The sequence below is a fragment of the Ostrinia nubilalis genome, chromosome 8 (assembly GCF_963855985.1).
Source record: "Ostrinia nubilalis chromosome 8, ilOstNubi1.1, whole genome shotgun sequence".
NCBI lineage: Eukaryota > Metazoa > Arthropoda > Insecta > Lepidoptera > Crambidae > Ostrinia > Ostrinia nubilalis.
In genome coordinates, this window is record NC_087095.1 from 8,002,807 (window position 1) to 8,024,980 (window position 22,174).

At 35.1% G+C, this 22,174-nt stretch overlaps 1 protein-coding gene across 1 annotated transcript in view; it reads right to left on the reverse strand.

The window, feature by feature from the left end:
* Positions 1 to 22,174, reverse strand: part of LOC135073860 (sushi, von Willebrand factor type A, EGF and pentraxin domain-containing protein 1) — a 107,062-nt gene that overhangs the window by 44,618 nt on the left and 40,270 nt on the right. The window contains exon 2 of the mRNA XM_063968082.1: positions 3,346 to 3,424. Within this exon, the coding sequence (XP_063824152.1) occupies positions 3,346 to 3,417 (72 nt within the window). The 5' untranslated portion in view covers positions 3,418 to 3,424. The remainder of the gene's footprint in view (positions 1 to 3,345; positions 3,425 to 22,174) is intronic.

Genomic DNA, 22,174 nt, shown 5'->3' on the forward strand with positions numbered 1-22,174 from the left:
TCAGGGTAATGAGTTCATAAATCTCGTTAAATTAATTTTCGTGTTGTTCACTTTTACGGTTCCGCTTTTATAGTGTCATTTCGAGACATCTTTTTTAAAGGACATAAATACAGAACAAGCTTGATGTTGTCATGGTTGTTAATAAGTGGGGCACGTAGCATAAGTACATAGGTAATTAGGAAAAAACCTGATAAATACACAAATAAGAAGTCTAATAATGAAAAAAAAAACAGTGTATGTAACAAATTTATCTACCTACCTAATATCTATGTATGTCTAAATAATAATACTTAAAATACGTTACTACCTAAAAGATCCGTGGTCCTTAGGATTTGTGTTCTAATTATTAATAATGAGTAGCTTCCATAACTTGATCAACTAACTCGGCAATAGAAGCCAGTGATTATTCCAAATATTTAGATTCAACCAATCATAGGCTTGAATTTGAACCAAGTTTTAAAACCCGACCCGAAAAGTGTACCCCGAAAATACCTTTAATTGCCGCGTTCAAAATAAAAGCGACGCCTAACATAGCATAACAAGTTTATATGTTTCCACGTGTCAGCTCCTGACTGATTGCATTTGCAATTGGTAAAATGGAATAACTGCACAATGCGTTGCGAAACTACGCCCGTGCAATAATAGTTTAATAATCCGTTGTCTGTTTGTTTACCATACAATGCGATTCGCTAATATGATTGAGAGATGCGACCGAGGTGAGGAGTACTCGTACGTCCGCTTCCAAACAAAAGATTGATAAAATGGAACAGTGAGTTTAATTTCAAACAAGACTTAAGAAGGGAATCGGTCATGCACGAAGGTTGAGTGTAGAAAAGATTTCACAGGTTTACCCCATCAAACCCTAAGCGGTACATGAGGACGCGCTATTACTTGTAATTGATTCTATTGTGTCTCGAATAGTGTAGGTGTGCAATAGAGTAGGTACTTCAAGGCGTTTCAATAAAGTTAAAGCTTATATAGAATCTCATCGACGTCATCATAAAGGCAGGAAAGCGCTGGGCGCAGGCCGCTACCAATCGGGCAACATGGAAAGCTGTGTTTAGCAGTGGATGCCCTATGGCTGAGATGATGATGAAAATATTATCTTATCATCTTGGAGTTTGGTATGATATATGCAAACTGCTACTTCTTCTAAGTACTTATTGATTGAACAAAGCTGGCATTCTCAGCTCTAGCCAGGTCTTGCCTTGAGCAAGCTTTGGGGCATAAGACATAAGTGTTTAAAATAATAAAGGTAAACATAAAAAATAACTGGCTATGTAACTGAAAAGCTTCAATCGAAAATCACAGTGACATTTCTATGCTCTTGAAAGTATTTCGAATTCCCTCACACGTCTTACATGTGGAATTTTTCATCAAGAAATATACGCTGGAAGCTACATAGCGCAAAGAGTACTCGGAATCATGAAAGACGTTTAACTAAACTAAAGCCTGAATAGAATGAGCTGAAATTCTTCTCTCTCTAGAGTTTTACGCGGACATGATTACTTTTCCTTATTTATTTAGTTTTTAATTTAAGTTTGAACTCTACTGAGGTGCAGTTTGTTTTTATTTGAAAAAAAAAAAAAAAAAAACTTACTTTTACTGTATTTTTTAAAGCGCGCTAGGCTTAAGGTCTCTACGCACCAAGCCCGCCGATATATGTATAGCCCGGAAGCTTGGTGTCGTCGAAGAATCATGTCGACGACTTGCTCTTTCTATGACTTTTGACAACATATCAAAAGACGACGACTCATTCAGCGAGCCGGCGGACTTGGTGTATATACTGCATTACACTACGCTGCGGTCGCGATTAGGGTTTCTGCTCGAGCTTTCTCGAACTCGAGAAAACTCGAGAAATTTGGCTTCATTCGAGACGAGAAAAAAATTACCGGAGCTCGAGAATTCTCGAGTTTCGAATTTGAAGCTTTTAATATTCTTGAAAGCCTATTTTCTTAGACAAAAGTAAGTTTTTAATTATTTAATAGGTTAACGTTGCTTTTAGACTGGTCTACTCTTTCCTTTTTTACCCGACTGCGTGACGCAAAGGAGTGGTAATGTGTCTAACAGCCTATGTATGTATGTTTTTGAAGCACTATAGAGACCAAACTCTTGGGTCGATTTTTATGATTCGCACGTCAATCGATTTCTCTTAGTCCGGTGAGTGTCACTAAAGACATGACGTTAGTAAAAATTCAATATGGCGACTACCGGACGCCATATTGTGAAACTCAACAAACTATGGCATGTGAGGTATCGTTAGATTTGTTTTAACTGTGAGAGTGACACTGGGTATATCAAAATTGGAAAATATAAACATGGCCGATTTTTGGCGCCATAATATGTATTAAAAAAAAATCTCAAAACCTAACGAGTGGGGTATCAATAAAGGATTTTTAAATAGCTTGCAAAATGTATGCTCTTTAACTAAAAGATTGAAATAAAAATATTATTGAAAAAAAAAAACAAAAACAAAAAACCCAACTGGGTAAAAATTAACTGAAAAGATAGAAATAAGACAAAGTGTAAAAAAAGTAAAAACAAAAAACCCAACTGGGTAAAAATTAACTGAAAAGATAGAAATAAGACAAAGTGTTCACAAAATATGTAGTTGGAGGCATCAAACACTTATCATCATATCATCATCAACAGCCCTTTACAGTCCACTGCTGGACTATGAGCCTCCTCCGCGGGAAGAGTAGGGGTTGGTGACAAATGTATTCCATTCTGCCGTCACCACACGGCTTATCACCAACAAAAAAAAAATAGTGTGAAGCGGCATTTGTGAACACTTTGTCTTGTTCCTATCCTTTCAGTTCATTTTTACGTAGTTGGGTTTTAGTTTTTTTGTATATTAGATTTAAAAAAACCTATGTTTTTATCAAATTTCAACCGATTTCAACAATTTTAATTAAAAGACTCGAGACCCGAGAAAACTCGAGACTTTGGCCTCGAGAATTCCCGAAACTCGAGAAAAAAAATAGGTCGAGAAATCAGAAACCCTAGTCGCGATAGCTGAGTGCAAGAGCTAAAGCACCGCTCGTGTGCCTGCCACAGATATTTCTATGTAAGACGACGCAGCGACACTGTTTCGGCGTTGCACCGCTGCACGCTGCCGCAACATATCTTGTGCTCTAGGCTAGCTCTAGGGGATATTATACGAGTAATTTAGATTTAAAGGAGCAGTTATATTATGCGGGAAATTGATCGAGACATATAGTGTAAACACGCACTTCAGTCAGTTTCGCCGTGCGTCGTCCACACTTCGGTGTGCGCTCGCGCTTCTGTTCGATTAATTTTCCGCATGGTGTAACTGTGCCATTAGATTTAAGGGTTATGACTTACCTCTGAACTAGTGGGCGTGGCAGCCAGGAGGAGCACGACGGCACAGAGTGCCGCCGGACACCTTATCAACATCGTAAATCTGGGGACAAAACACACACATTAATATCCATTCGAGGGTTCTAGAGTGGAACGCTTGACACAACAGATAAAACAGCTTTGAAACAGTTTAATTAAACACTTTGCTAGAATTATAATGAAATTGTAATTTGAATTTACTCGACGTCGAAAGCCTCCCTATACTCGTACGTAAGGGGTGCCTTTATTTTACGTTAAAGGCCTACGTACGTAGCTATAGTTAGTGCTTAGAGATCGACTTTTATGACCTGAGTTCGATTCTGACCTAGAGCAATTTTTATTGTTGTAACAGCCGGCTTATGAGTCTGACACCAGATTTACGGCTCAGTTAATAAAACTTGAGAAAACGAATTTTGACATGGTGCCATGAGCTACCGTTTAGCTATTAGGTAACTTTAACTTATAATTCTTTCAGATATTTATACCTTTTTTATTCGCTCGAATGTGAAAGCGCTGAAGTAAAAGTAAAATTTGCTGCTTCATTGAATCCAATGCTCCCTTGAGCCAGAACCTACTTCGGCATAGTTTTAATATGTCAAAGTTGACGTCAGATACATAGTTGGCAAGTTTGTTGATAAGGACAGGCGGTTTGAGGAAAGAGACGGAGAGAGAGCGGTTTAAAGTTTTCGGACTTTGAAATGTTTTGAAAGGCCGCACACTGGATCGAGCCCATACAAAGCGTTGGACATCGCTTCCTTACTCAGTGTTTTTAAAATAAAATGAGATTGCGTCAACGTAGTAACTTCAAATTTTTACAGTGTAAGGTTGACAAGTTTATCTTTCTAATGTGATAGATTTTACTTATTAGATGGCAATTAATATAAGTGAAAAAAAAATCTTAAAATATAGTGATGAAAAACTTGTATTTATTGTTCAATTAAAAGCAAATACTCACTCATTTTGGTCTGTCTGTTGTCTGTTTCCATATTTAAAGAGTAACATAGTCTAACAATACTCTAAATTTATTCTCATTAAGTGTTAAAATTATTAAAGAAATATTTTTGTAAACGCCTGATTTTTCATTGCACACAATCACTTTGTTCGATTTTGTCGAGCTTGTTTTCATATTCTGTTAACTGTTAGATACATAATCTAACAATACTCTAAATTTATTCTCATTAAGTGTTAAACTTATGAAAGAAATGTTTTTGCAAACGCCTGATTTTTCATTGCACACAATACTTACTCACTTTGTTCGATTTTGTCGAGCTTGATTTTATATTCTGTTAGCTGTTAGATACATACTAATGCAATTTTATAGGGACTTAGCGGACTACAAAACTGACTCCAATCAACAGATTGCCTAAGCCAATCTACGTTTGTAGCTAAAAACTGGTGCTCATTATAATGACACTACTTCTTCTTGCGACAAACAATGTCAATGAAATTTTTGTTTTTTTTTTATAGTTATCTGATAAATAAAATGTGTAACTCAGTACCTACCTAACACAATCATAAATGAAGAAAAAAATACATACAAAATGTATGTATGGTATGTACTAAATTCAACGACAATCTTTTGAGATGATGACAATATGATTTTTTTACTATATCTGTTTTATAGTATTTCTTTATGTTCATAAAGTATTAACTACGTTAGTACTTACCTCTGTTTATCTGAAGAGAGTGTATGCGAAAACAGCTCTAGTATCCTAGCTAAAGAACTAGCGCGATCTTTCATCGTGGTTTTTAATAATGCATACAAATCTCTATTTGACTTGAGGTTTTTCATTTTAATGAGTATTTTTACTGAATTGCACACGATAAACAACTCATAAACCAAAATAAACATCTTTGGTTTACCTGACATTATTTTAGTGTAACGAATTTTACCTAAGTTAATTTTGCTATGCGGAAAAATGAGGCGCTTTTATTTAGTTTTTTGTGATTTTCTCGAAAATAGGGATGAATAAGGGTCTAAAAACTGAGTAATAATATCGCCCACGTTGTCATCTATCATCTCTCATTCATGGTTTGTTAAAGATCGCCCAAGATGTCAACTAAAACACGCAGTTTTCATTAAAAAAAATACCTTTTAAAAATACGTCAAAATAGCCAAGCTAGAAGTTTTTTAGGCACTCATTTTAACACACAGATTAAGATAAAGGTATAAGATAATACATTAATAAGTAATAACATAAAACCAGTGAACGAAATTGGATAAATTGACAATACAAACAGAAGTCAGAAAATCCATGATTTTGACTTTGTTCACTTTACGGTCGCACCACATAACTATGATAGTAGATCATGACTTGATATTAGTGATATTTGATAGAATGAAGTCTCATCTTTCAATTTATATGCAAATCAATCTTGTTTTAAGTAGTTGCATTTAAAGCACCATGTCCAACACCTTGTATGGGCTCGATCCACCGTGGGCCGTCACAATTTTTATGTACCTACCTGTGTTTACGTAGAATGTAGAGTGATTTGAATTATGTACTATGTTTTATTGTTCCTATGCTATGCACATATTTATTTTTGCGTCATCTTATGGTTGTATTATACGATCAGTACAGTTATGCATTTTATCACGTGTTTCATTGTCTCTTATCTTTAGCATATTTTAATTAATACACGTATACACATTTGTTTACATAATACCTATATGTTTATACAATTTTCATCCATTAATTTTTTTGGATGTAATAATCTTCGGATATTTTTAATGATTGGTTGATGCAGTAGCATATAATCATCAGACTTCTCTTTGGTAATATGAACTAGTAACAATTAAACATAATCTTAATGAAATTAGATTCTTCCTGAGATCTGACTTGAGTCAAAAGGTGCACCGTTTAATAACAGACTTTGAGACTTTCCTCTTCCACCGTCTTATGGCGATGTTTAAGTAATTTCTACTTAATTAAATTGAGTTCGGACGAGAAAAATACCTCGTTAACTAAATAAAGGGAGGGAAAAGTGTATTAGAAAATCCGCTGCTTGATAATTACAAGCCGATAGAAAATTGTTTTGAAAAGGGAAATGTTTCGTATAAACTACCTAGTAAATTGACACCAAATCATGGATCTTAAATTGCAGAACATGGTATGAACTCAACATAAAACAATATACATAAATAACACTTTTTTTTACACCACACCAAACAAGAAAAGAAAAAAATATCAAAGGAAACGGCACAATTTAGGCTTGTTTTATATTTACTCTTAAACAGACTAGTTCTTGCCAGAAAAGAAGGCTACTGGTGAAATCGATTGAGAAGAAAAACTAATAGTCTGTGAAACGTACAAGATTGACACTAAAACTGCTAAAGTAAGTAGACTGATGTAGCACAAGACACGAGACTTACAAATAGCATGAGACCATGATACTTATTATTGAAATAGTATTTATGATAAATTACGTAACTTAGTATCTCTTGCACACAACAGACTGGTCAATCGGTTTGGTAACCTCTTGAGTCTTTCAAATGGTACCCATAAGTCGAAATGTCGCGCCATGTCATAATCTCACGCTACCTCTCTGTCGTGATAGCTGTGTGCCAGAGGCTCAATACTTCATGTTTTGTATTTCTTAATCATTTCAGTCATAGTTATCATTAGTTACTATTGTCGAGAAATGAATGTCTACTAACACGCATAATGATTTATTAATTTGACCAACTACCACATTCGGGTACAACTTTTGTTGATAAAACCACAGATCGATTGCAAAGGAAACAATAGTATTGCGTAGTGCTACGAGTATTTCATAATCTCCCAGGGATAAGTAGCCGGGGGCGTTTTGTTGTCACGTGCGATCGGAACGGCCCACTATGTGACGAAAGGCCGATCTAGATGGACAATATTATTTGACAATATTAATTAGCTTTAAAGGCGGTATCTATTGATGATTTGACTATATATAGCAAAAACAGTCATAATTGCATTCAGTTTTGGTACATTTAACGCTATAATACATAAACCAGTATACGTTGATACACGGTTATAAAGAATTACTACCTGATAGGAGGTCAGCTTAAAATGGTAATTTTTCTAAGAAGAAAAACAAAGCTGAATTCTTTATGGCAATTGAAAATAAATAAAAAGGATGAGTGAATAAAAATATAGAATGCCATGCCAGCCACTTTCCAGCCAATTTTTACAACAAATTCGGGAAATGTTCATTTCAATATTTCATAACTCCTCCGTTACCTCGTAAGTTTCGTATTTTATCGAAATATTCATTCCGCTTATTTTTTTCATTTTTGGGATATTTTATCCATTGTTCGTAGAACTCCCTTCGGGATATAAATATTACGTATTCTGAAAAAAAAAAGAACGAAAAAAAAATTTTGGCATCAGCTTTACTAAAAAAATTGACAAGGTTCCGCACCAGTCCGCACTTTCTAATTTACTTTGATCAATAGAATATGAATGAGACTACAACATATATAAGTTGCAGCCATGGTACAACAAAGTACATGTAGTTTCTGGTCCAACAAACACAAAGTTCGCATTAAAAATGTAATATCCATCACATTCGACAGCTATGTTTTCGGCAACTGTAAAGTTATTTGCAATGTGAATGAATAAAAATGGTAGTTCTTACCATCAACCTCACGATCCATCACTAACTTTAGCACAATTAATTTTATAAACACTTTAAAATAGCGACAGACCAAATGCAGAAAAGTGAATGATTTCTTCATGAATTCCACCCGTAATGACACTTCAAAAATATTTATTAATTTATTGGAGGGTACTTGCACAAAATTATCACCAGAATTGTGACCTCCAGATTGTCGGCTATCGATCTTGCTAGTATTATTGGAGATTTGAGTTAACCCTTTTTGTCCATCTAGATCGGCCTTTCGTCACATAGTGCGGCCGTGGAAGCTGAATGGTTCGGACCGGATTGGGACGAGGGCAATACTAAACTTTCTGTGTAAGGCCTTTACAGGGGACGATTTGTAAACTTTGGTGATAAAATTGGAATTTATAGAGCAAAAATGATGTGTTCAGGAATAAGCTTTCCTTGGTCTTGGTGCTGGAGCGAAGCAGATTTTGTTTCCAATCGTGTGAATAAGGGTTGTGTGGACGTCCACCTACAAGGTGGACCGACGACATCGTAAAGGTAGCAGGGAAGCGCTGGACGAAGGCCGCTACCAATCGATCAACGTGGAAAGCATTAGGGGAGGCCTATGTTCAGCAGTGGACGTCCTATGGCTGAAATGATGATAATGATGATGGTGTATGTAATGATGGTATAAATAAGGCAAGATTGGATGTTGGACGGAAGCAAAAAAGAAAAGGTCCTTAAATTCCGGCATTTCATGACATTACAAGAGTTAGAGCCTTTTAGAGTTAGCTATTCATAACGGATAAGTCGTATTTTTATTATTCTTGGTTTTAAATAATCCTCGTATTTACAGACTCGTTGAATCTTCGATCCTATGCATTACAAAGTTAATTAGAACTAAAGAACTTCGGAAGTCTACATACAATTCAAAATAAGGTCGCGCGTGTCGTGCCAATAAAGTACATAGCACCGTGTAAAGGGCCTTAACGTTCTGTTTTAGTTTTACAACTATCGTGACTGCATCTGTTTTGTCGACGGCGATTACTGCGGTTGTAACAGGCGTGACTGCCGTAAAATACCGAAGTAGCTATTTTTGTAATTGTCAAAAATCGTTACACAACTATAAATTGGAGTAATTGTCAGTAGGTGCCGCGGTGGCCGGTGATGGCTATGGGCATGGCAGGTCACGTACTGGATAACAGCTCATGCGTTTGCGAATTCGACTCCCACAGGGGACAATGTAGAGCTAGTATTTTTCTGGGGGGTAAGGAATTTGTGGTGTAAGATGGTGCATTTGAGCACAGAGTCAAGAACGTGTGGGTGTAATAAGTAGGTACTGCATCTATCTATTCTACTAGTACGTAAGAGTCAAGCTAAACACAGTGGCATCCTGGCATCTTATGTAGCTGTAATAAATGCTATTTTGCTACAGAAGTTTTAAAGTCAGATGTGCTGTCAAGCTCTGGTTAGTTTAGGGCAAGGTGCGATAGTTAGTGCGGTTTCTCCTAATCATATCTCGCTTTGTCGACCTCTAAAACTTGTAGGTACTTACAGTCAACGTCAAATATTTAGTGACACCCAAAGTGGCCAAAAAGATCCACAACCTTATTCCAATTGTAACAAGGTACATGTTGCGAACGTTTTGAACGTTTTGGCTACTTCGGATGTCACGAACTATTAGACGCTGACTGTACGCCATTGTCTGAATATTGACGAATTAACTGCACTATTTCTACATTTAACTGCAAAATTGATGGACCTATTAACATTCTAAAGCAGAGACTGTTAAAACAATAAAGGCGGCGTTTTCCAAATGCGCAGACAATGGAGTAGCCATAAAACTACTTTTGCCATGGTCTAGTTATGTATTTAATTCGCTTCTCCACTTATGGCGGGCTAGTGTGCCAGTCTACATAACACAAATATATAATATCTATGATACGTATAATAAATAGAAAGTGTGATTGACACTAATTGGATAAAAAGATGAAATAAACAGCTAATCACATCTAAATATGACACTTTGTTCGATTTAAGATTTTAACAATTTTACCATAGTATCAGGTTTTTCGTTCAAACTGATTTTACTTGTTTTTTTTGGGTCTTTAACACTGCATATTCATTAGCATCTGTATATTCACGCTTTAATAAACAAAAGCACACTATTTAGCGGTTTTAAAAGAGCGTTAACAACGAATTACTGCCTGTGCGCATAATATGATGTCACGACTATAAAAAATGCTAACGATCAATGTTAGTTCCTGTGATGGTTCATAATAATAAGGCACGACGAGGTACGTCATTATGATATAAGAAATTACAATAGACTAAAGGTAAGCATTATACGAGATGTACAACAGTTCAACAGTAGGTACGCAACTTAGCAAAAGCTTTAAAAATACTCAATTGTTTTTTGGACAATGAAAATCGTTATTTTTGTCGTCGAAGTAGTGGTACTGAAATAAGACCTTACTTGTGTTCTAAATGAACGCAAGAAGTAGGTACCAAATTTCAATAAGCAGGAAAAAAAGCTAAAATATAAAGCTCTAAAATGAATAGGTAGAGTCCACTCATTGGCATGCGAAACAGTGCGAAGTGATTTCACAAATAAATTGTTGAGTCCCCGCACGGACGGGTTTGATTTTCATTCCAAGTCGGATGACTTTGGGAAATGAATTTAATTTAGACCTAATGAAATATGAGTAGGTATTGTCCAGAATTTGCTTGTAAATCTTATTGAATACTAGCTTCTGCCCGCGGCATCGCCCGCGTTAATTTCAGTCTGTTACCGAATGTCTCTCCATATTCTATAGCCTATGTTCATTATGGATAATGTAGAATCTTAATAGTGAAATGTTTTTTAAATTGGTCCAGTAATTTCGAAGCCTATTCAATACAAACAAACAAATAATCAAATCTATACTTCTTATAACATTAGTGTTGATTGTCCAATAACAAGTATAAGATGCTCTAGCTTTGCAAATAAAATTTGACAGCAAAAACTTGATAATGTTTTTATCAAACGGCTTGCTTATAAACAAAGCAAAGGTGTGGTGAAAAAACCATGAGTTTATGTTGTAAATATAACATCTTCAACTCCGATGACATCATACGGATCCGGTTGTATATTCATAACCGTTTTTGAATCCATTAAAATAACAATGTGATGACGTGTACAGAATCGTGATGATTATTGCCGAAAATTATAAGTTACCGACTAATTAATCATTGTTTTGAACTTTATAATTTTTACGTGTTACTCGCATTATGCAGCTGATTGTTGTTGTTCATATTAAATGCATGAAAAATACAAATTTTAATTCTTCAATCTGGAATAGACACCTACTACAGTATTTTAATTTAAGTCGGCCGTTTGGTGTAGTGGTTCGAAACGGACTACTATTCCGGAGGTAGCGGGTTCGATTTCCGCACAGTACAAACATTTGTGTGCATGAACATATTTGTTTGTATTAGATGGGTGTTTTCTATGTATAATAAGTATGTACTTACAAAAAAAAGTATTTAAGTATGTTTATATCCGTTTTCCAGTACCCATAGTACAAGCTTTGCTTAGCTTGGGACTAGAAACGCAGTGTAAAATGTCCAAGGATATTTATTATTATTTATTAATTTAACTTAATATACATACATAATTATTTTTTTTGTTTTTAATGTTACTTAATTTTACTTTCTCAAATTCCAAACAGACAATAAGGATTGATTTAATAAGCATAGTTCTCAGGACCTACGTAAGCACAGTGATCTTTAGTGATCTGCACGTAGTCTTTAGAAGTAAGGATCTAAGTGACGTTTGCTTCTTGCCAATCTATCCCTTACAACCTGTAAATAATGCATAATACGTGTTCTTTCACAATGCCCATTGCATGAACGGTTCGGACATTTCGCAAAAAGGATATCCATGCCTCAATTACGCTGAAAAGTACAACAAAACAGGACACGGCACAAACCGGTATTTTTTGAAGAATTCCAACAATAAAAACGATAAAAGGAAAGAATTACGAACCAATCGTAATTCAATCAATTATATCATTTTTGCAATGACCTTGCAATTAAATATTGATGATGATTTAAGTGCTAAGTTTTTACCGAATTCCTAATTGGAAAGTATTAAAAATAACATGTTTTTCGTCATGTGTATAGGTCTAGTAAGTACGTCACTATTATTTTTATCGAATAAGTTCTCTAAAAAGGAATATTTATCGTGTATTTATATCAAAAAATATAAAACAAGAAAATAACAAATGAAAGAGCACAAGCAAAACCTCTGCTTTTAGCACGTAAATGGAAAATAGCCAACCGTATCATGTAACTAATTTTGAAATTAACTTTTTATTTAAAATCTTTTGTCATTTTTACACTCATGCAATGAGATTAATAATTCAGCGCCAACTTTGATCAACCAACAGGTGATCCGTTTGCTCGTTTGCCTCCTATCACATAAAAAAAAAAAAAAAAAAACTTGCGTCACTAACAATTATGAAAATTAACAGTCCGTATTCAATATTTTAGAAAATCTATAACTCTTTTTTAGACGAGAAATCACATTTAAAGTTTTTGTATAAATTCGGTAATGCACCTAGTTATTAAGAGTATTTAGGACGAAGGATCTCTAGGATAACATAGTTCGTAGTGCAATGAAATGACATCGAAATGGTTTATAACAAAATTCATTTCTTAATTATTTCTATGTCGTCATGACGTCATCTAATTACTCAATACTATAATCAAGTAGCATAATCAGATAAACTTTCATTTTTCGAAAAATACAGAGATGTTCTACTCGTATAACATAATGCTGCAGCTGCATGCATACTTCCGCGATGTATATTGCTTAGTATGTATTATGATAGTTCAGACATATCACTTTCAGTTCAAGCAATCTTCATGATCCATCATACCCATGCCCTCATGGCCTGTTCCCACGCATTCGCGGCTATTGTTTTTGAATCGGACGATGCGTTTGCGCCACTCTGCTTGCGTGCGCGTGAGATTATTCTAATCTTACGTTAAATTTTGTGTAATGTTTTTAATTTGCCCGATTTCAAAGAATGCGCGAATGGTTGGAGGTTTTATGGATTTATTTCGCCATACGTGAATAGGCTTAATCTATTAGTTATTGATGTGAAAGTTGGAACAATTGATAAATGGATGCAGGCTGTCTTATGTTTAACAGTGAGCTAATTTTAGCAGAATAAATTAATGAAATTGTTTAACCATTAGATGCTTTAGGGAGCCCCCGAATTCTTCTCGAGGTAGCATAAAAAGAGGAAATCAAGGAACAGGAAGAAATTGAAAGGAGCATGAAATATTGAGTAAAGTTGTCTTGTCTTAAAAGGCAACGTTTCCGACACCAAAGTCACACGACATCTATTGAAAATGCTGACATAACAGACCAGCATTTGTATGTCATCGCCTATGAATAACTATCGATGACAATAGAATAACGACTTTTCTCTAAACGCAGTGACCTTGTGATGTGGAGCAATTTCTCACTTGAACGTAACAGTCAGATTAACTGACACCTACATTGTTTTTGCCATGTCACATAAGCAAGATTATTTTGTCGCGATAATATTGGGTTGCTTAATGCGGGCTGCATTGTTTTCGTATGCAGCTGATTTTAAATGAGATATTTAATGTTGTGGTAGATTAAAGTTATTTTGATTTGTTTCATAATTCATGCATAATTGTCTGCGTACTTATACCTACTATAACTAGCGGCATCCCGCGACTTTGTGCGCGTGGACTCCTTAGGGGTTGAATTTCGCAAAATCCCGTCTTAGTGCGATCCTACGTTGTAAAAGGAACCCCCATGCAAAATTTGAGACTCCTAGCACTTGTAGTTTTTGAGATTACGTGACGAGAGAGTGAGTCTGTAACCTTTTGCTTTTACAGATTTGACGTGTTTTTAACCGACTTCTTAGTTTTATTTATTCGTCGGTGATTAGCCAGAGACCTTAAGTACTCGTTGTAGTTAATGATAATGTTGACAGCTTGCCAACTGTGTATATTAATGTTGCCACTTTAATTTAAGTGCCAGATATTCCATCTTCATAATATTCAGCGCAGATTAAGGACGGAGGAGACATTCCGTTTTTGAAGGATCCCGTTTAGTTATATACGTGATTTAATATTATCGTTCACATGAACATCCCGTTTGCAGTGTCCCTCAAAAACCGACCCGTTCGAATTTGTAAGTCGAATTTCAAACACACATGACCGTGACACATGTCATTGTGTGTATTCACGCGACTGTCCAGTTTTGCAAGATTCGGATCCTGCATTGCTGGTTTGACGTGGGAACGAGCCTTTTAGACTAAGAGCTAGTGAACGCCAGACCTACGTCATTTTATAAAAGCTGAAAGTTAGGGGCACAGAATAATAATTCTAAATACCTAACTAGTTATAGCTTCATTTCGCAATAGTCTACTTATGTATCACGCTTAATTAATTCCTGGGTGTGACGTGTTTATTGGTGTTGATGCGGTCTATACTTGCAACCGCAAATTAATTTGACTATAACTATTTGGTCATATGCGATGACTCAAATATTGGCTTGTCTTTAAAGTTAATGGGAATTTAAACGGAATAATGTTTGGTCCGGTACTTTATCAAATTTAATGCATTACCAAAATTGGTCTAGTCATCCTTCCATGAATTAAAATGTTTAGCTATTTGCTGGATCAGATACTACACTTCTAAGTTTACGATCAAACTTTTAATACACCTACTTGATCATCAGCATGATTCTTGTATCGAAATCCTTTATTTTAAAAGAAAGAGTCAATTTGATATTCTTGGTTAATACCTATTATAGTGCTTATTATAGAAGTATATTCGTAGGCAGCATCCAAAATTCGATTAGCGAATTCCTCCTGGACAGCTTCATGTGTTTGTAATGTAGGTATGTAGTCCAAATCTAATACTTTTGACATACCAAGTACAATGTAGTTGACATTATGTAATTTTAGTATTTTTAATTTATTATTTTTGAATTGACATAAATGTAATTATTGACCCTGAGCAGGCCTGGCTCACTCCGCGCGGTACATCCGATAATTACCTACAGCGAAGCGCCCCGCCGGCGGGTATTATATCAGTCGAGTGTCACGCGCGCGCTCGTCAGGACGCTGGCGTGGGTTGTAGTATGATTATAATTCTATGATCGAAGTATTATTTAAAAATGGACATAAAGAGAAAGAAATATTGTGCGGCGTTCGGGTGTTTAAATTCGAAAAGTAATCTACCGGATTTATCTTTTTTTTTCGCTTCCCAAAGATGCTGAAAGGTATGTTGGCCATGTAGGTAATCAATAATTCTTAGGATAGTATAGGAACCTAACCTACTATGACTACTGCTCAGAATGCGTTCGTTCGTTTCAGCCAAATGACGTCCACTGCTGGACAAAGGCCTCTCCCAAGGTTTTCCATAATGAATGCATAGGTACTTACCTACATACGTACCTCATTACAAATAAGTAGATTAATTATTTTTTCACTAGACAGCAACCCTAACAGCGTAAGAAGAGTTCAGAGGCACGCGATAGAAAGAGACAAAACTTGTAGGTGAATAAAATTGTAGGTACGTAGTGCTGTGCGAGCTGAATTCCACTGTATCGCGTCGTAGCAAGACTCGCATTTATTTAAATCGTCTTGCGGAGTAATCCTTCTGTACCTGTACTATTACTTATTCTGTGCCCTGAGTAGTCTGACATTAGTTTTTATAAAATGTGAATTATAATTTGTTAATGAATGTAAATGACAATTACAGTAAGAATTTTGCATGCCTAAAGGTGGAAGATGGAGATACCTACTTGAAAAATTGTAACACCTACTGATGTAAACCCATTTTCGCAAATTAAATGATTTGATTTGATTTGATTTGATTTGAAAATGATAGTTTCATAACAAAAAAAAACTGATAACTCGTGTGGGGCAGATTTGTTAGTCTTGCGACAGAGAACGCGCTCAATTTTTGTTTTCAAATAAAATTGGACTTTTCGAGCGATTCCCACAATCCGTTACGAAGTCATAGCAGCGCGAGACGCTCTACTAATTGACCATTATGACAATGGGAAGCTGACAGCAGTGACCCGGTTTATAATATAGCCTATTATAATATACTGGCAATTTTCGAAACCACGTCTCACGCTTTTTTGTTTTACACATAAAAGCATCGCTCGCTCGGCTTATTAATAAACAACGTTGCCCCAGAAACGAACCAATATACAATTTTACTGACCCGTATCTTTTGTTACAGTATCCGTACTGTTTACGTAATACAAAAGAAGTAAGAATCGGGTTAGGGGTAAGTGTAAGGGGTTAGGGGAAAAAGGGGTGAATCTTTGACTGAGCTACACCCGCGTTAAAATCGGCGTAAGACAATAAAAGAGGCTTACGTCACTCTATCATACAAGCCTTTTGCTTTTTGAAAATAAATACCGGTACAGGCAAGATAAGATGCCTATGCATTTGTTCTTGACAATTCCCTATTCAATACTTATTTGTAAAATAAACGACAACCTTCTACAATTTTCATGGCGTAGTTTCAAGCTTTCAAATTAGAGCCTGAATTATGGCAAAAGTCTAAATTTTTTTTTGTTTTAATAAAACTGGGGTGGTTTTTTCTCAAAAGTGGCAGTTGCATTTTACTATGTAGGTAGAATGGTGATGCTGTATAAATCAGAATCTCCGGCTATTTATTAATAAAATTCTGTTAATTTCTCGGTGAGTAAACTGTCATCATAGAAATATTTATAACAAATACAGGTTCGACTCGTAACTCGTCGGCAAGGTGGAATTTTTATTGATTCGCCTTAATTGTAGGTATGGCTTAGAACCAGTTTTTGTGAAACCAATCGAATCAGCGGAAAGTTCGGATTGTTAGTGGTTTGATACTAAAATCATTAGCTAAATTAAATTATGGTTCTTTGTGTTATTGCACGATGAAAACAATAATTGAAATTATAATGTTGTATGATACAATAATGCATAATTTAGAAACAATAATTGTTGGGGTAAAATATAACTAAATTACTAGGGTGGTTCCTATGATTGTTTTAAATCAAAGTGACATTTTAGTAAAACGCGATGATTGGAGAAATATTTTTGCCTTCTAGCGTTACGTTTAACATCTTTGTAGATTATAAATTATCAAGTAGGTACAGCATAGTTACTTAATCTACGAGTAAAACTTAGGTAGAGTTCCATTTGACCTTTGGCAAAAACACCGACGTCCAAGTCTGGCGTTCAAACGTTCAAAACACAGCGTTGTCTGTGCTTCCAAGCAAAGAATCGGGGCCATTTGATCGTCCGTTATGTGCACAAGGATGGCCGCAACGGGACACCGGCCAAAGTTGTCCTGCATATTGATTTCGTTGTCAAATAAACTTGCAGTACATCATGGAATGCGGTACCGTTAGCAATAATACGTATATCTTCTATGTTCACTAATTAAGCAAATTAATAATTTAGCGTTCACGTAACGAGAATATAAAAAAAAGTTTTATGTAAGTTACAGGTACCTATTCTATTTCATGCTTATAATGATACAAATATGATACAACTACGAAGTTGCTCTTATTCCTAGTCAGATAAGGTTCTGAATTGAAATTTTTGGCTTGAGCGCACTCATCTTCTGGTCAAGTATGATTTTTTATACTAAATTCATCCTTTAGTAAACATGCTCAAGCTGGAAGTCTCAATCTAGAAACTGGGCCTTTATCTACATTTTTAAGGATATACGTGGAAGTGAATACTAATGCTTACTACTTATGAGTAATCACCCTTATCATGGAAGATGGTTGACATCTTATAAATATGAGCTGATACATTAAAGGGCCTTTCCTCGGGCACCTACACATACCCACTAATGTGAACATACCTTAATTAAACGAATATAAATTAAACCTTTCCGCTGTCGCTTCAGTTTGCTTTTCAATTTAGTTGGCGGTTATAATTAGTGATGTGCCAATTATTACGGAAGTATAAATCGAATAAGTATAGAACTGCGGATTCTATTAATTGGTCAGGATTATTCAATCAGCAATTTATATTATCTATGAGAGATTATCGGTTAAAATTCATATTGGGTGCGTGTAGTTATTAACAGGAATTGAGTGCGGATTGATTTAATTCGTGCGAAATTGCTATCAAATTCCATTCCTTGACATGAGAGACATGAATATTTAATTAATGTATCCTGTTAAATATGCATGGCATTATCGCTTTATTAATATTGGAAACGATGGGATTGAATTATTTAGTGAAACATTGTATGCTTTTTAGGGGAGGCTAGGTAAAAGTTTGATTTCAAAGCGCACAAACTGGTACTTGGAGAGAATTAGATGTTAGTAATTTGAGGTGCTTCCAGTTACTATAATTCTCAGTTAAAGTAAATCAGCACTAACCAGCAGTCTAATACTTCTTACCTAACCATTTCAACATAGATAAGTACGTACCTACCTAACATACTACTATTTCGGATACCCTTACGAGGAAAATGTTTTCAAATAAAAAATAAAGTTGGCATTATTGTTCTACTTTAGCGGGTTCTCGCGGAAACAATCAATTTTACATACATTATACCTTGTTAACGATAATGTGAAGTAATAAATTTGACTAATTTAATGGATCTAAACGCAAAGCAATTATTATTACAGCCTTTTGATATAATGCGCGCTGAAAAATGTATTGAAATGTTTACAAATGTCATAAAATAGATCATGATAAGTATTATTGTATTACTGCCGTGATAATTGGAATTAATTTTGTTCAATTTGATTTCATAATTAAACGCATTTCGGTTAGCACACTGTTCGCTTTTACTATTCACAGAAGGCACATCTGGTTGATAAATTGTTTCAAAACGTGATAGTGATGCGAAAGCCAATCATCCAATCATCGATAGTACGAACAAATGACCGCTGCCGAATGCTCACTTTCACATTTTACACTCGTGCACTCAAATTTGAATGAATCGAAGAAAGTAAGAGGCTTTTTCTTTGCTCAATCTGTTTGAAGATACGTGTACACTTACGCACTCAATAGGCAATATTAAATAACAGGCGAAATTGATTTTCTCTTCCGTGGGCTGTTTCGCACGCGTTGTGTACCTGCAAACAAAACCAAGCGTCAGTTACAACATCCAATGCAATTATAAACAGTCGATTCTTAACTTACATTTATTAATTACGTAGGTACGTTTCCTTTGATTTTTACGACTAAATGTAATAACAACGGAAACGGGGCATTTATAGTTATCTCATGAAGCATGATTGCTTAAAACATGCTTTTAATGTAACGAGTACCATTCCTTTGATAAAATATACTCAACATCAAATAAACCGCACCTTCCGCGACGCGAACTTTAACGATTTTCTTCTGACACAATCATGGTGCCCCAACAATATTGGTGTCATTTGAAAGCCCAATAAATATCCTTAAAGAAAAACACATTTAATTTCTTAATAAATGATTAACATATACCATAAATGTGACTTGAAAAAATACCTCACTTTGGGCCCACCTATGGGATCAATTAGACCAATTTTTATGGTTATAAAACCAAATAATGATCTCACGTGTCCTCTTTAACAGATGGATAGCGATTAATCCCAACTTAACAGTTTTATAGCCATAAAAGTTGGCTCTAGCGTAACTACCTATTTTTTGAAGAAGTGACTCTGGATCCTTCTAAAGACACATTTTTGGGGTAAAAACCTTTCCTTTAATGAAATGAAGGTTAGAACTAGGCTTTCAAATGGTGCCAATATTGGTGGGAAGTGGGGAAGCATACGTTTGAAAATGCTTGTCGCGGGAGGTGCGATTTATTTGATGTCGAGTGTAGTAATATTTGGAAACTCTCATAGCTGAAGCAGCAAATTTGAAAGTACTTGGTCTTATGAAATTACGAAACTCCTACAAGAAGCTTCGTTGAAAATTGGACGATGTTTTACTTAATTAGCTTCAGTTAAGTTTGTTTGTCGTGATAGTTTAACTTGTACTTCATTTTCAGTAAAATAATAAGCAAGAGCGAGGGAGGTAACGAGTTTGGTATACAAATCTTGAGTATTCTTGCGCCTTTTATTCTCTTGTGGATTGACGTAAAATTGTTTCGCGAACTTTACCATATGAAGTTTACTTGGTAACGGCGCAAAGGGAATTAAAATAAACAAGTTCATATACCAAATTTTAGCTCAAGGCGCAGCGGAATTCATTCACAAGGCTGAAACTTCAGTTCTGAAACTAACAAGCGAATCCTAGTTTGATTTAGTTAGGAATTCGGGAACGATAGCGCATAAACTTTGAGGGCGTTGTAAAAATGTGTGCGTAGCGATGTAAAGTGCATAGCTGCATTTTATTGTAGATCGCTGCTATCGGTTTACGGTAGCCGAGGCGCTCTGTGACCCAGTTAGCGTAACTGCACATAGCTGCAACACGTTTTGCAAATTAACTATAAAATACACTGTATAGACGAGATTGTTTAATGTCTTTGAAGTATACCGCGATTCTGATATTTTATATGTCATCACTTTTCATAGTAAAGTAAATAGTATGTAATATCACCATTTACTAAGTATATGGTCATAAGTAAGATGTCAAAAACCTGCGAATGGTAGGCACTGTCCCTCATATATTAATCTGAAAATTACATAATTTGGATGATGGGCATATTGGGCGTTGAACCAACAGAAACAAAAAGTATACTAAATTAAAGCTTAATACTAGTACTTCATTTCATAGTATGACAACAATCCTGAAATGCGCGGGGATACGGCGATAGAGGTCGTTGAATATGCAGTTTCCATAGTATTTCACATCATATTAGGGTGATAAAAATAGTATTAGGTCAATTAGATTGCTTTTATCGATCATATTGAGAGTATTGTATCATATCTTACTATCGATTCTATCGATTTAGTAAGTATGTATACCGAATAAATCATAATCGATTATTCGATTGCAATAATCGATCATATTGCTGAAAATAAGGAATTGAATTAACAATCAAATCATAGTAATGATGGTAATCAATAAAATCGATTAATCGAATTGTTAATCGATAAATCGTTATTTGGCAATATCGATTAGTAATCGATCCGTGATCGATTATGCGACAACTCTACAACTTAACTGGTAGAAATCCCATTGAAACATGACTGTGTTCATGTCATTTCTCTAAATGGTACCTAGGTATGGTCCTACGCTTATAATGTAGAACATGGTTTAAAATACTGGGTTGGCCCCACTCCTGAACTATTGGACATAATAATGGATAAATAACTTAATGTATTTAAAATGTAAGTAGATAAGTACATTAAAATTAATAATATTTTTTGTTTGAGCAATAAAAGCACCTATTACTATTACACATTATGTCAATTTCCAAGCAAACCCGGGAGTTTTTGGTAGTTATTTATATGAAAATATATTTCTAATATTAAGTCCTAACAAATAATAGTAGTTACATTTCTGTTGGTTTTACGCCCAGATTCCATAGAAAAGTGCCCATCATCCTTTCTTCAGATGACGTTACGTTTCACTTTAAAATCATGTGTATGCAAATACAGTGAAAGTTTGGCAAAGTTAAGTGAATGTAATAATATTAATAGTTATTCCAAATATTTGAGCTCTGTATTGTTCGTAACGTTACACCAACTTTCAATTGTTAGCTTATGTAACTTTCGGTCCAAGAAAGCTAACACAGTCCGCTGGAGAACCATACAAGGCTTGATATTAAGCTATATTGAACCAACAATATGAAGCCTTTTATCTTTCTACATCAGTGTCTTCAAATAAACAGTGATTGTTAAATTATTTCTACAATCAGTCATTGCCAAATATATTTACGGAAGGATACCATTTGTATTATTGTAGATGTTGTACAGTAATAAATGTTAAATTACAATTTCCCTAATTAATTGGCCGAATAACATTTGATTGCAAAGCAATTAACAAAGAAAAAAAAATTTTTTAAACCAATTACATTGATGTTCATATTTTGTTAGTTTATAGACTACTAGCTTTCCGCTCGCGGCTTCGCGCGCGTGGACTACATTATCTACATATTTTACGGAACCCTATTTTTTTCCAAAATAAAATTTAGCCTATGTTACTCGTGGATAATGTAGCTTTAGAATGGTGAAAGAATTTTTAAAAACGGTCCAGTAGTTTTTGAGCCTATTCATTACAACCAAACGAACAAACAA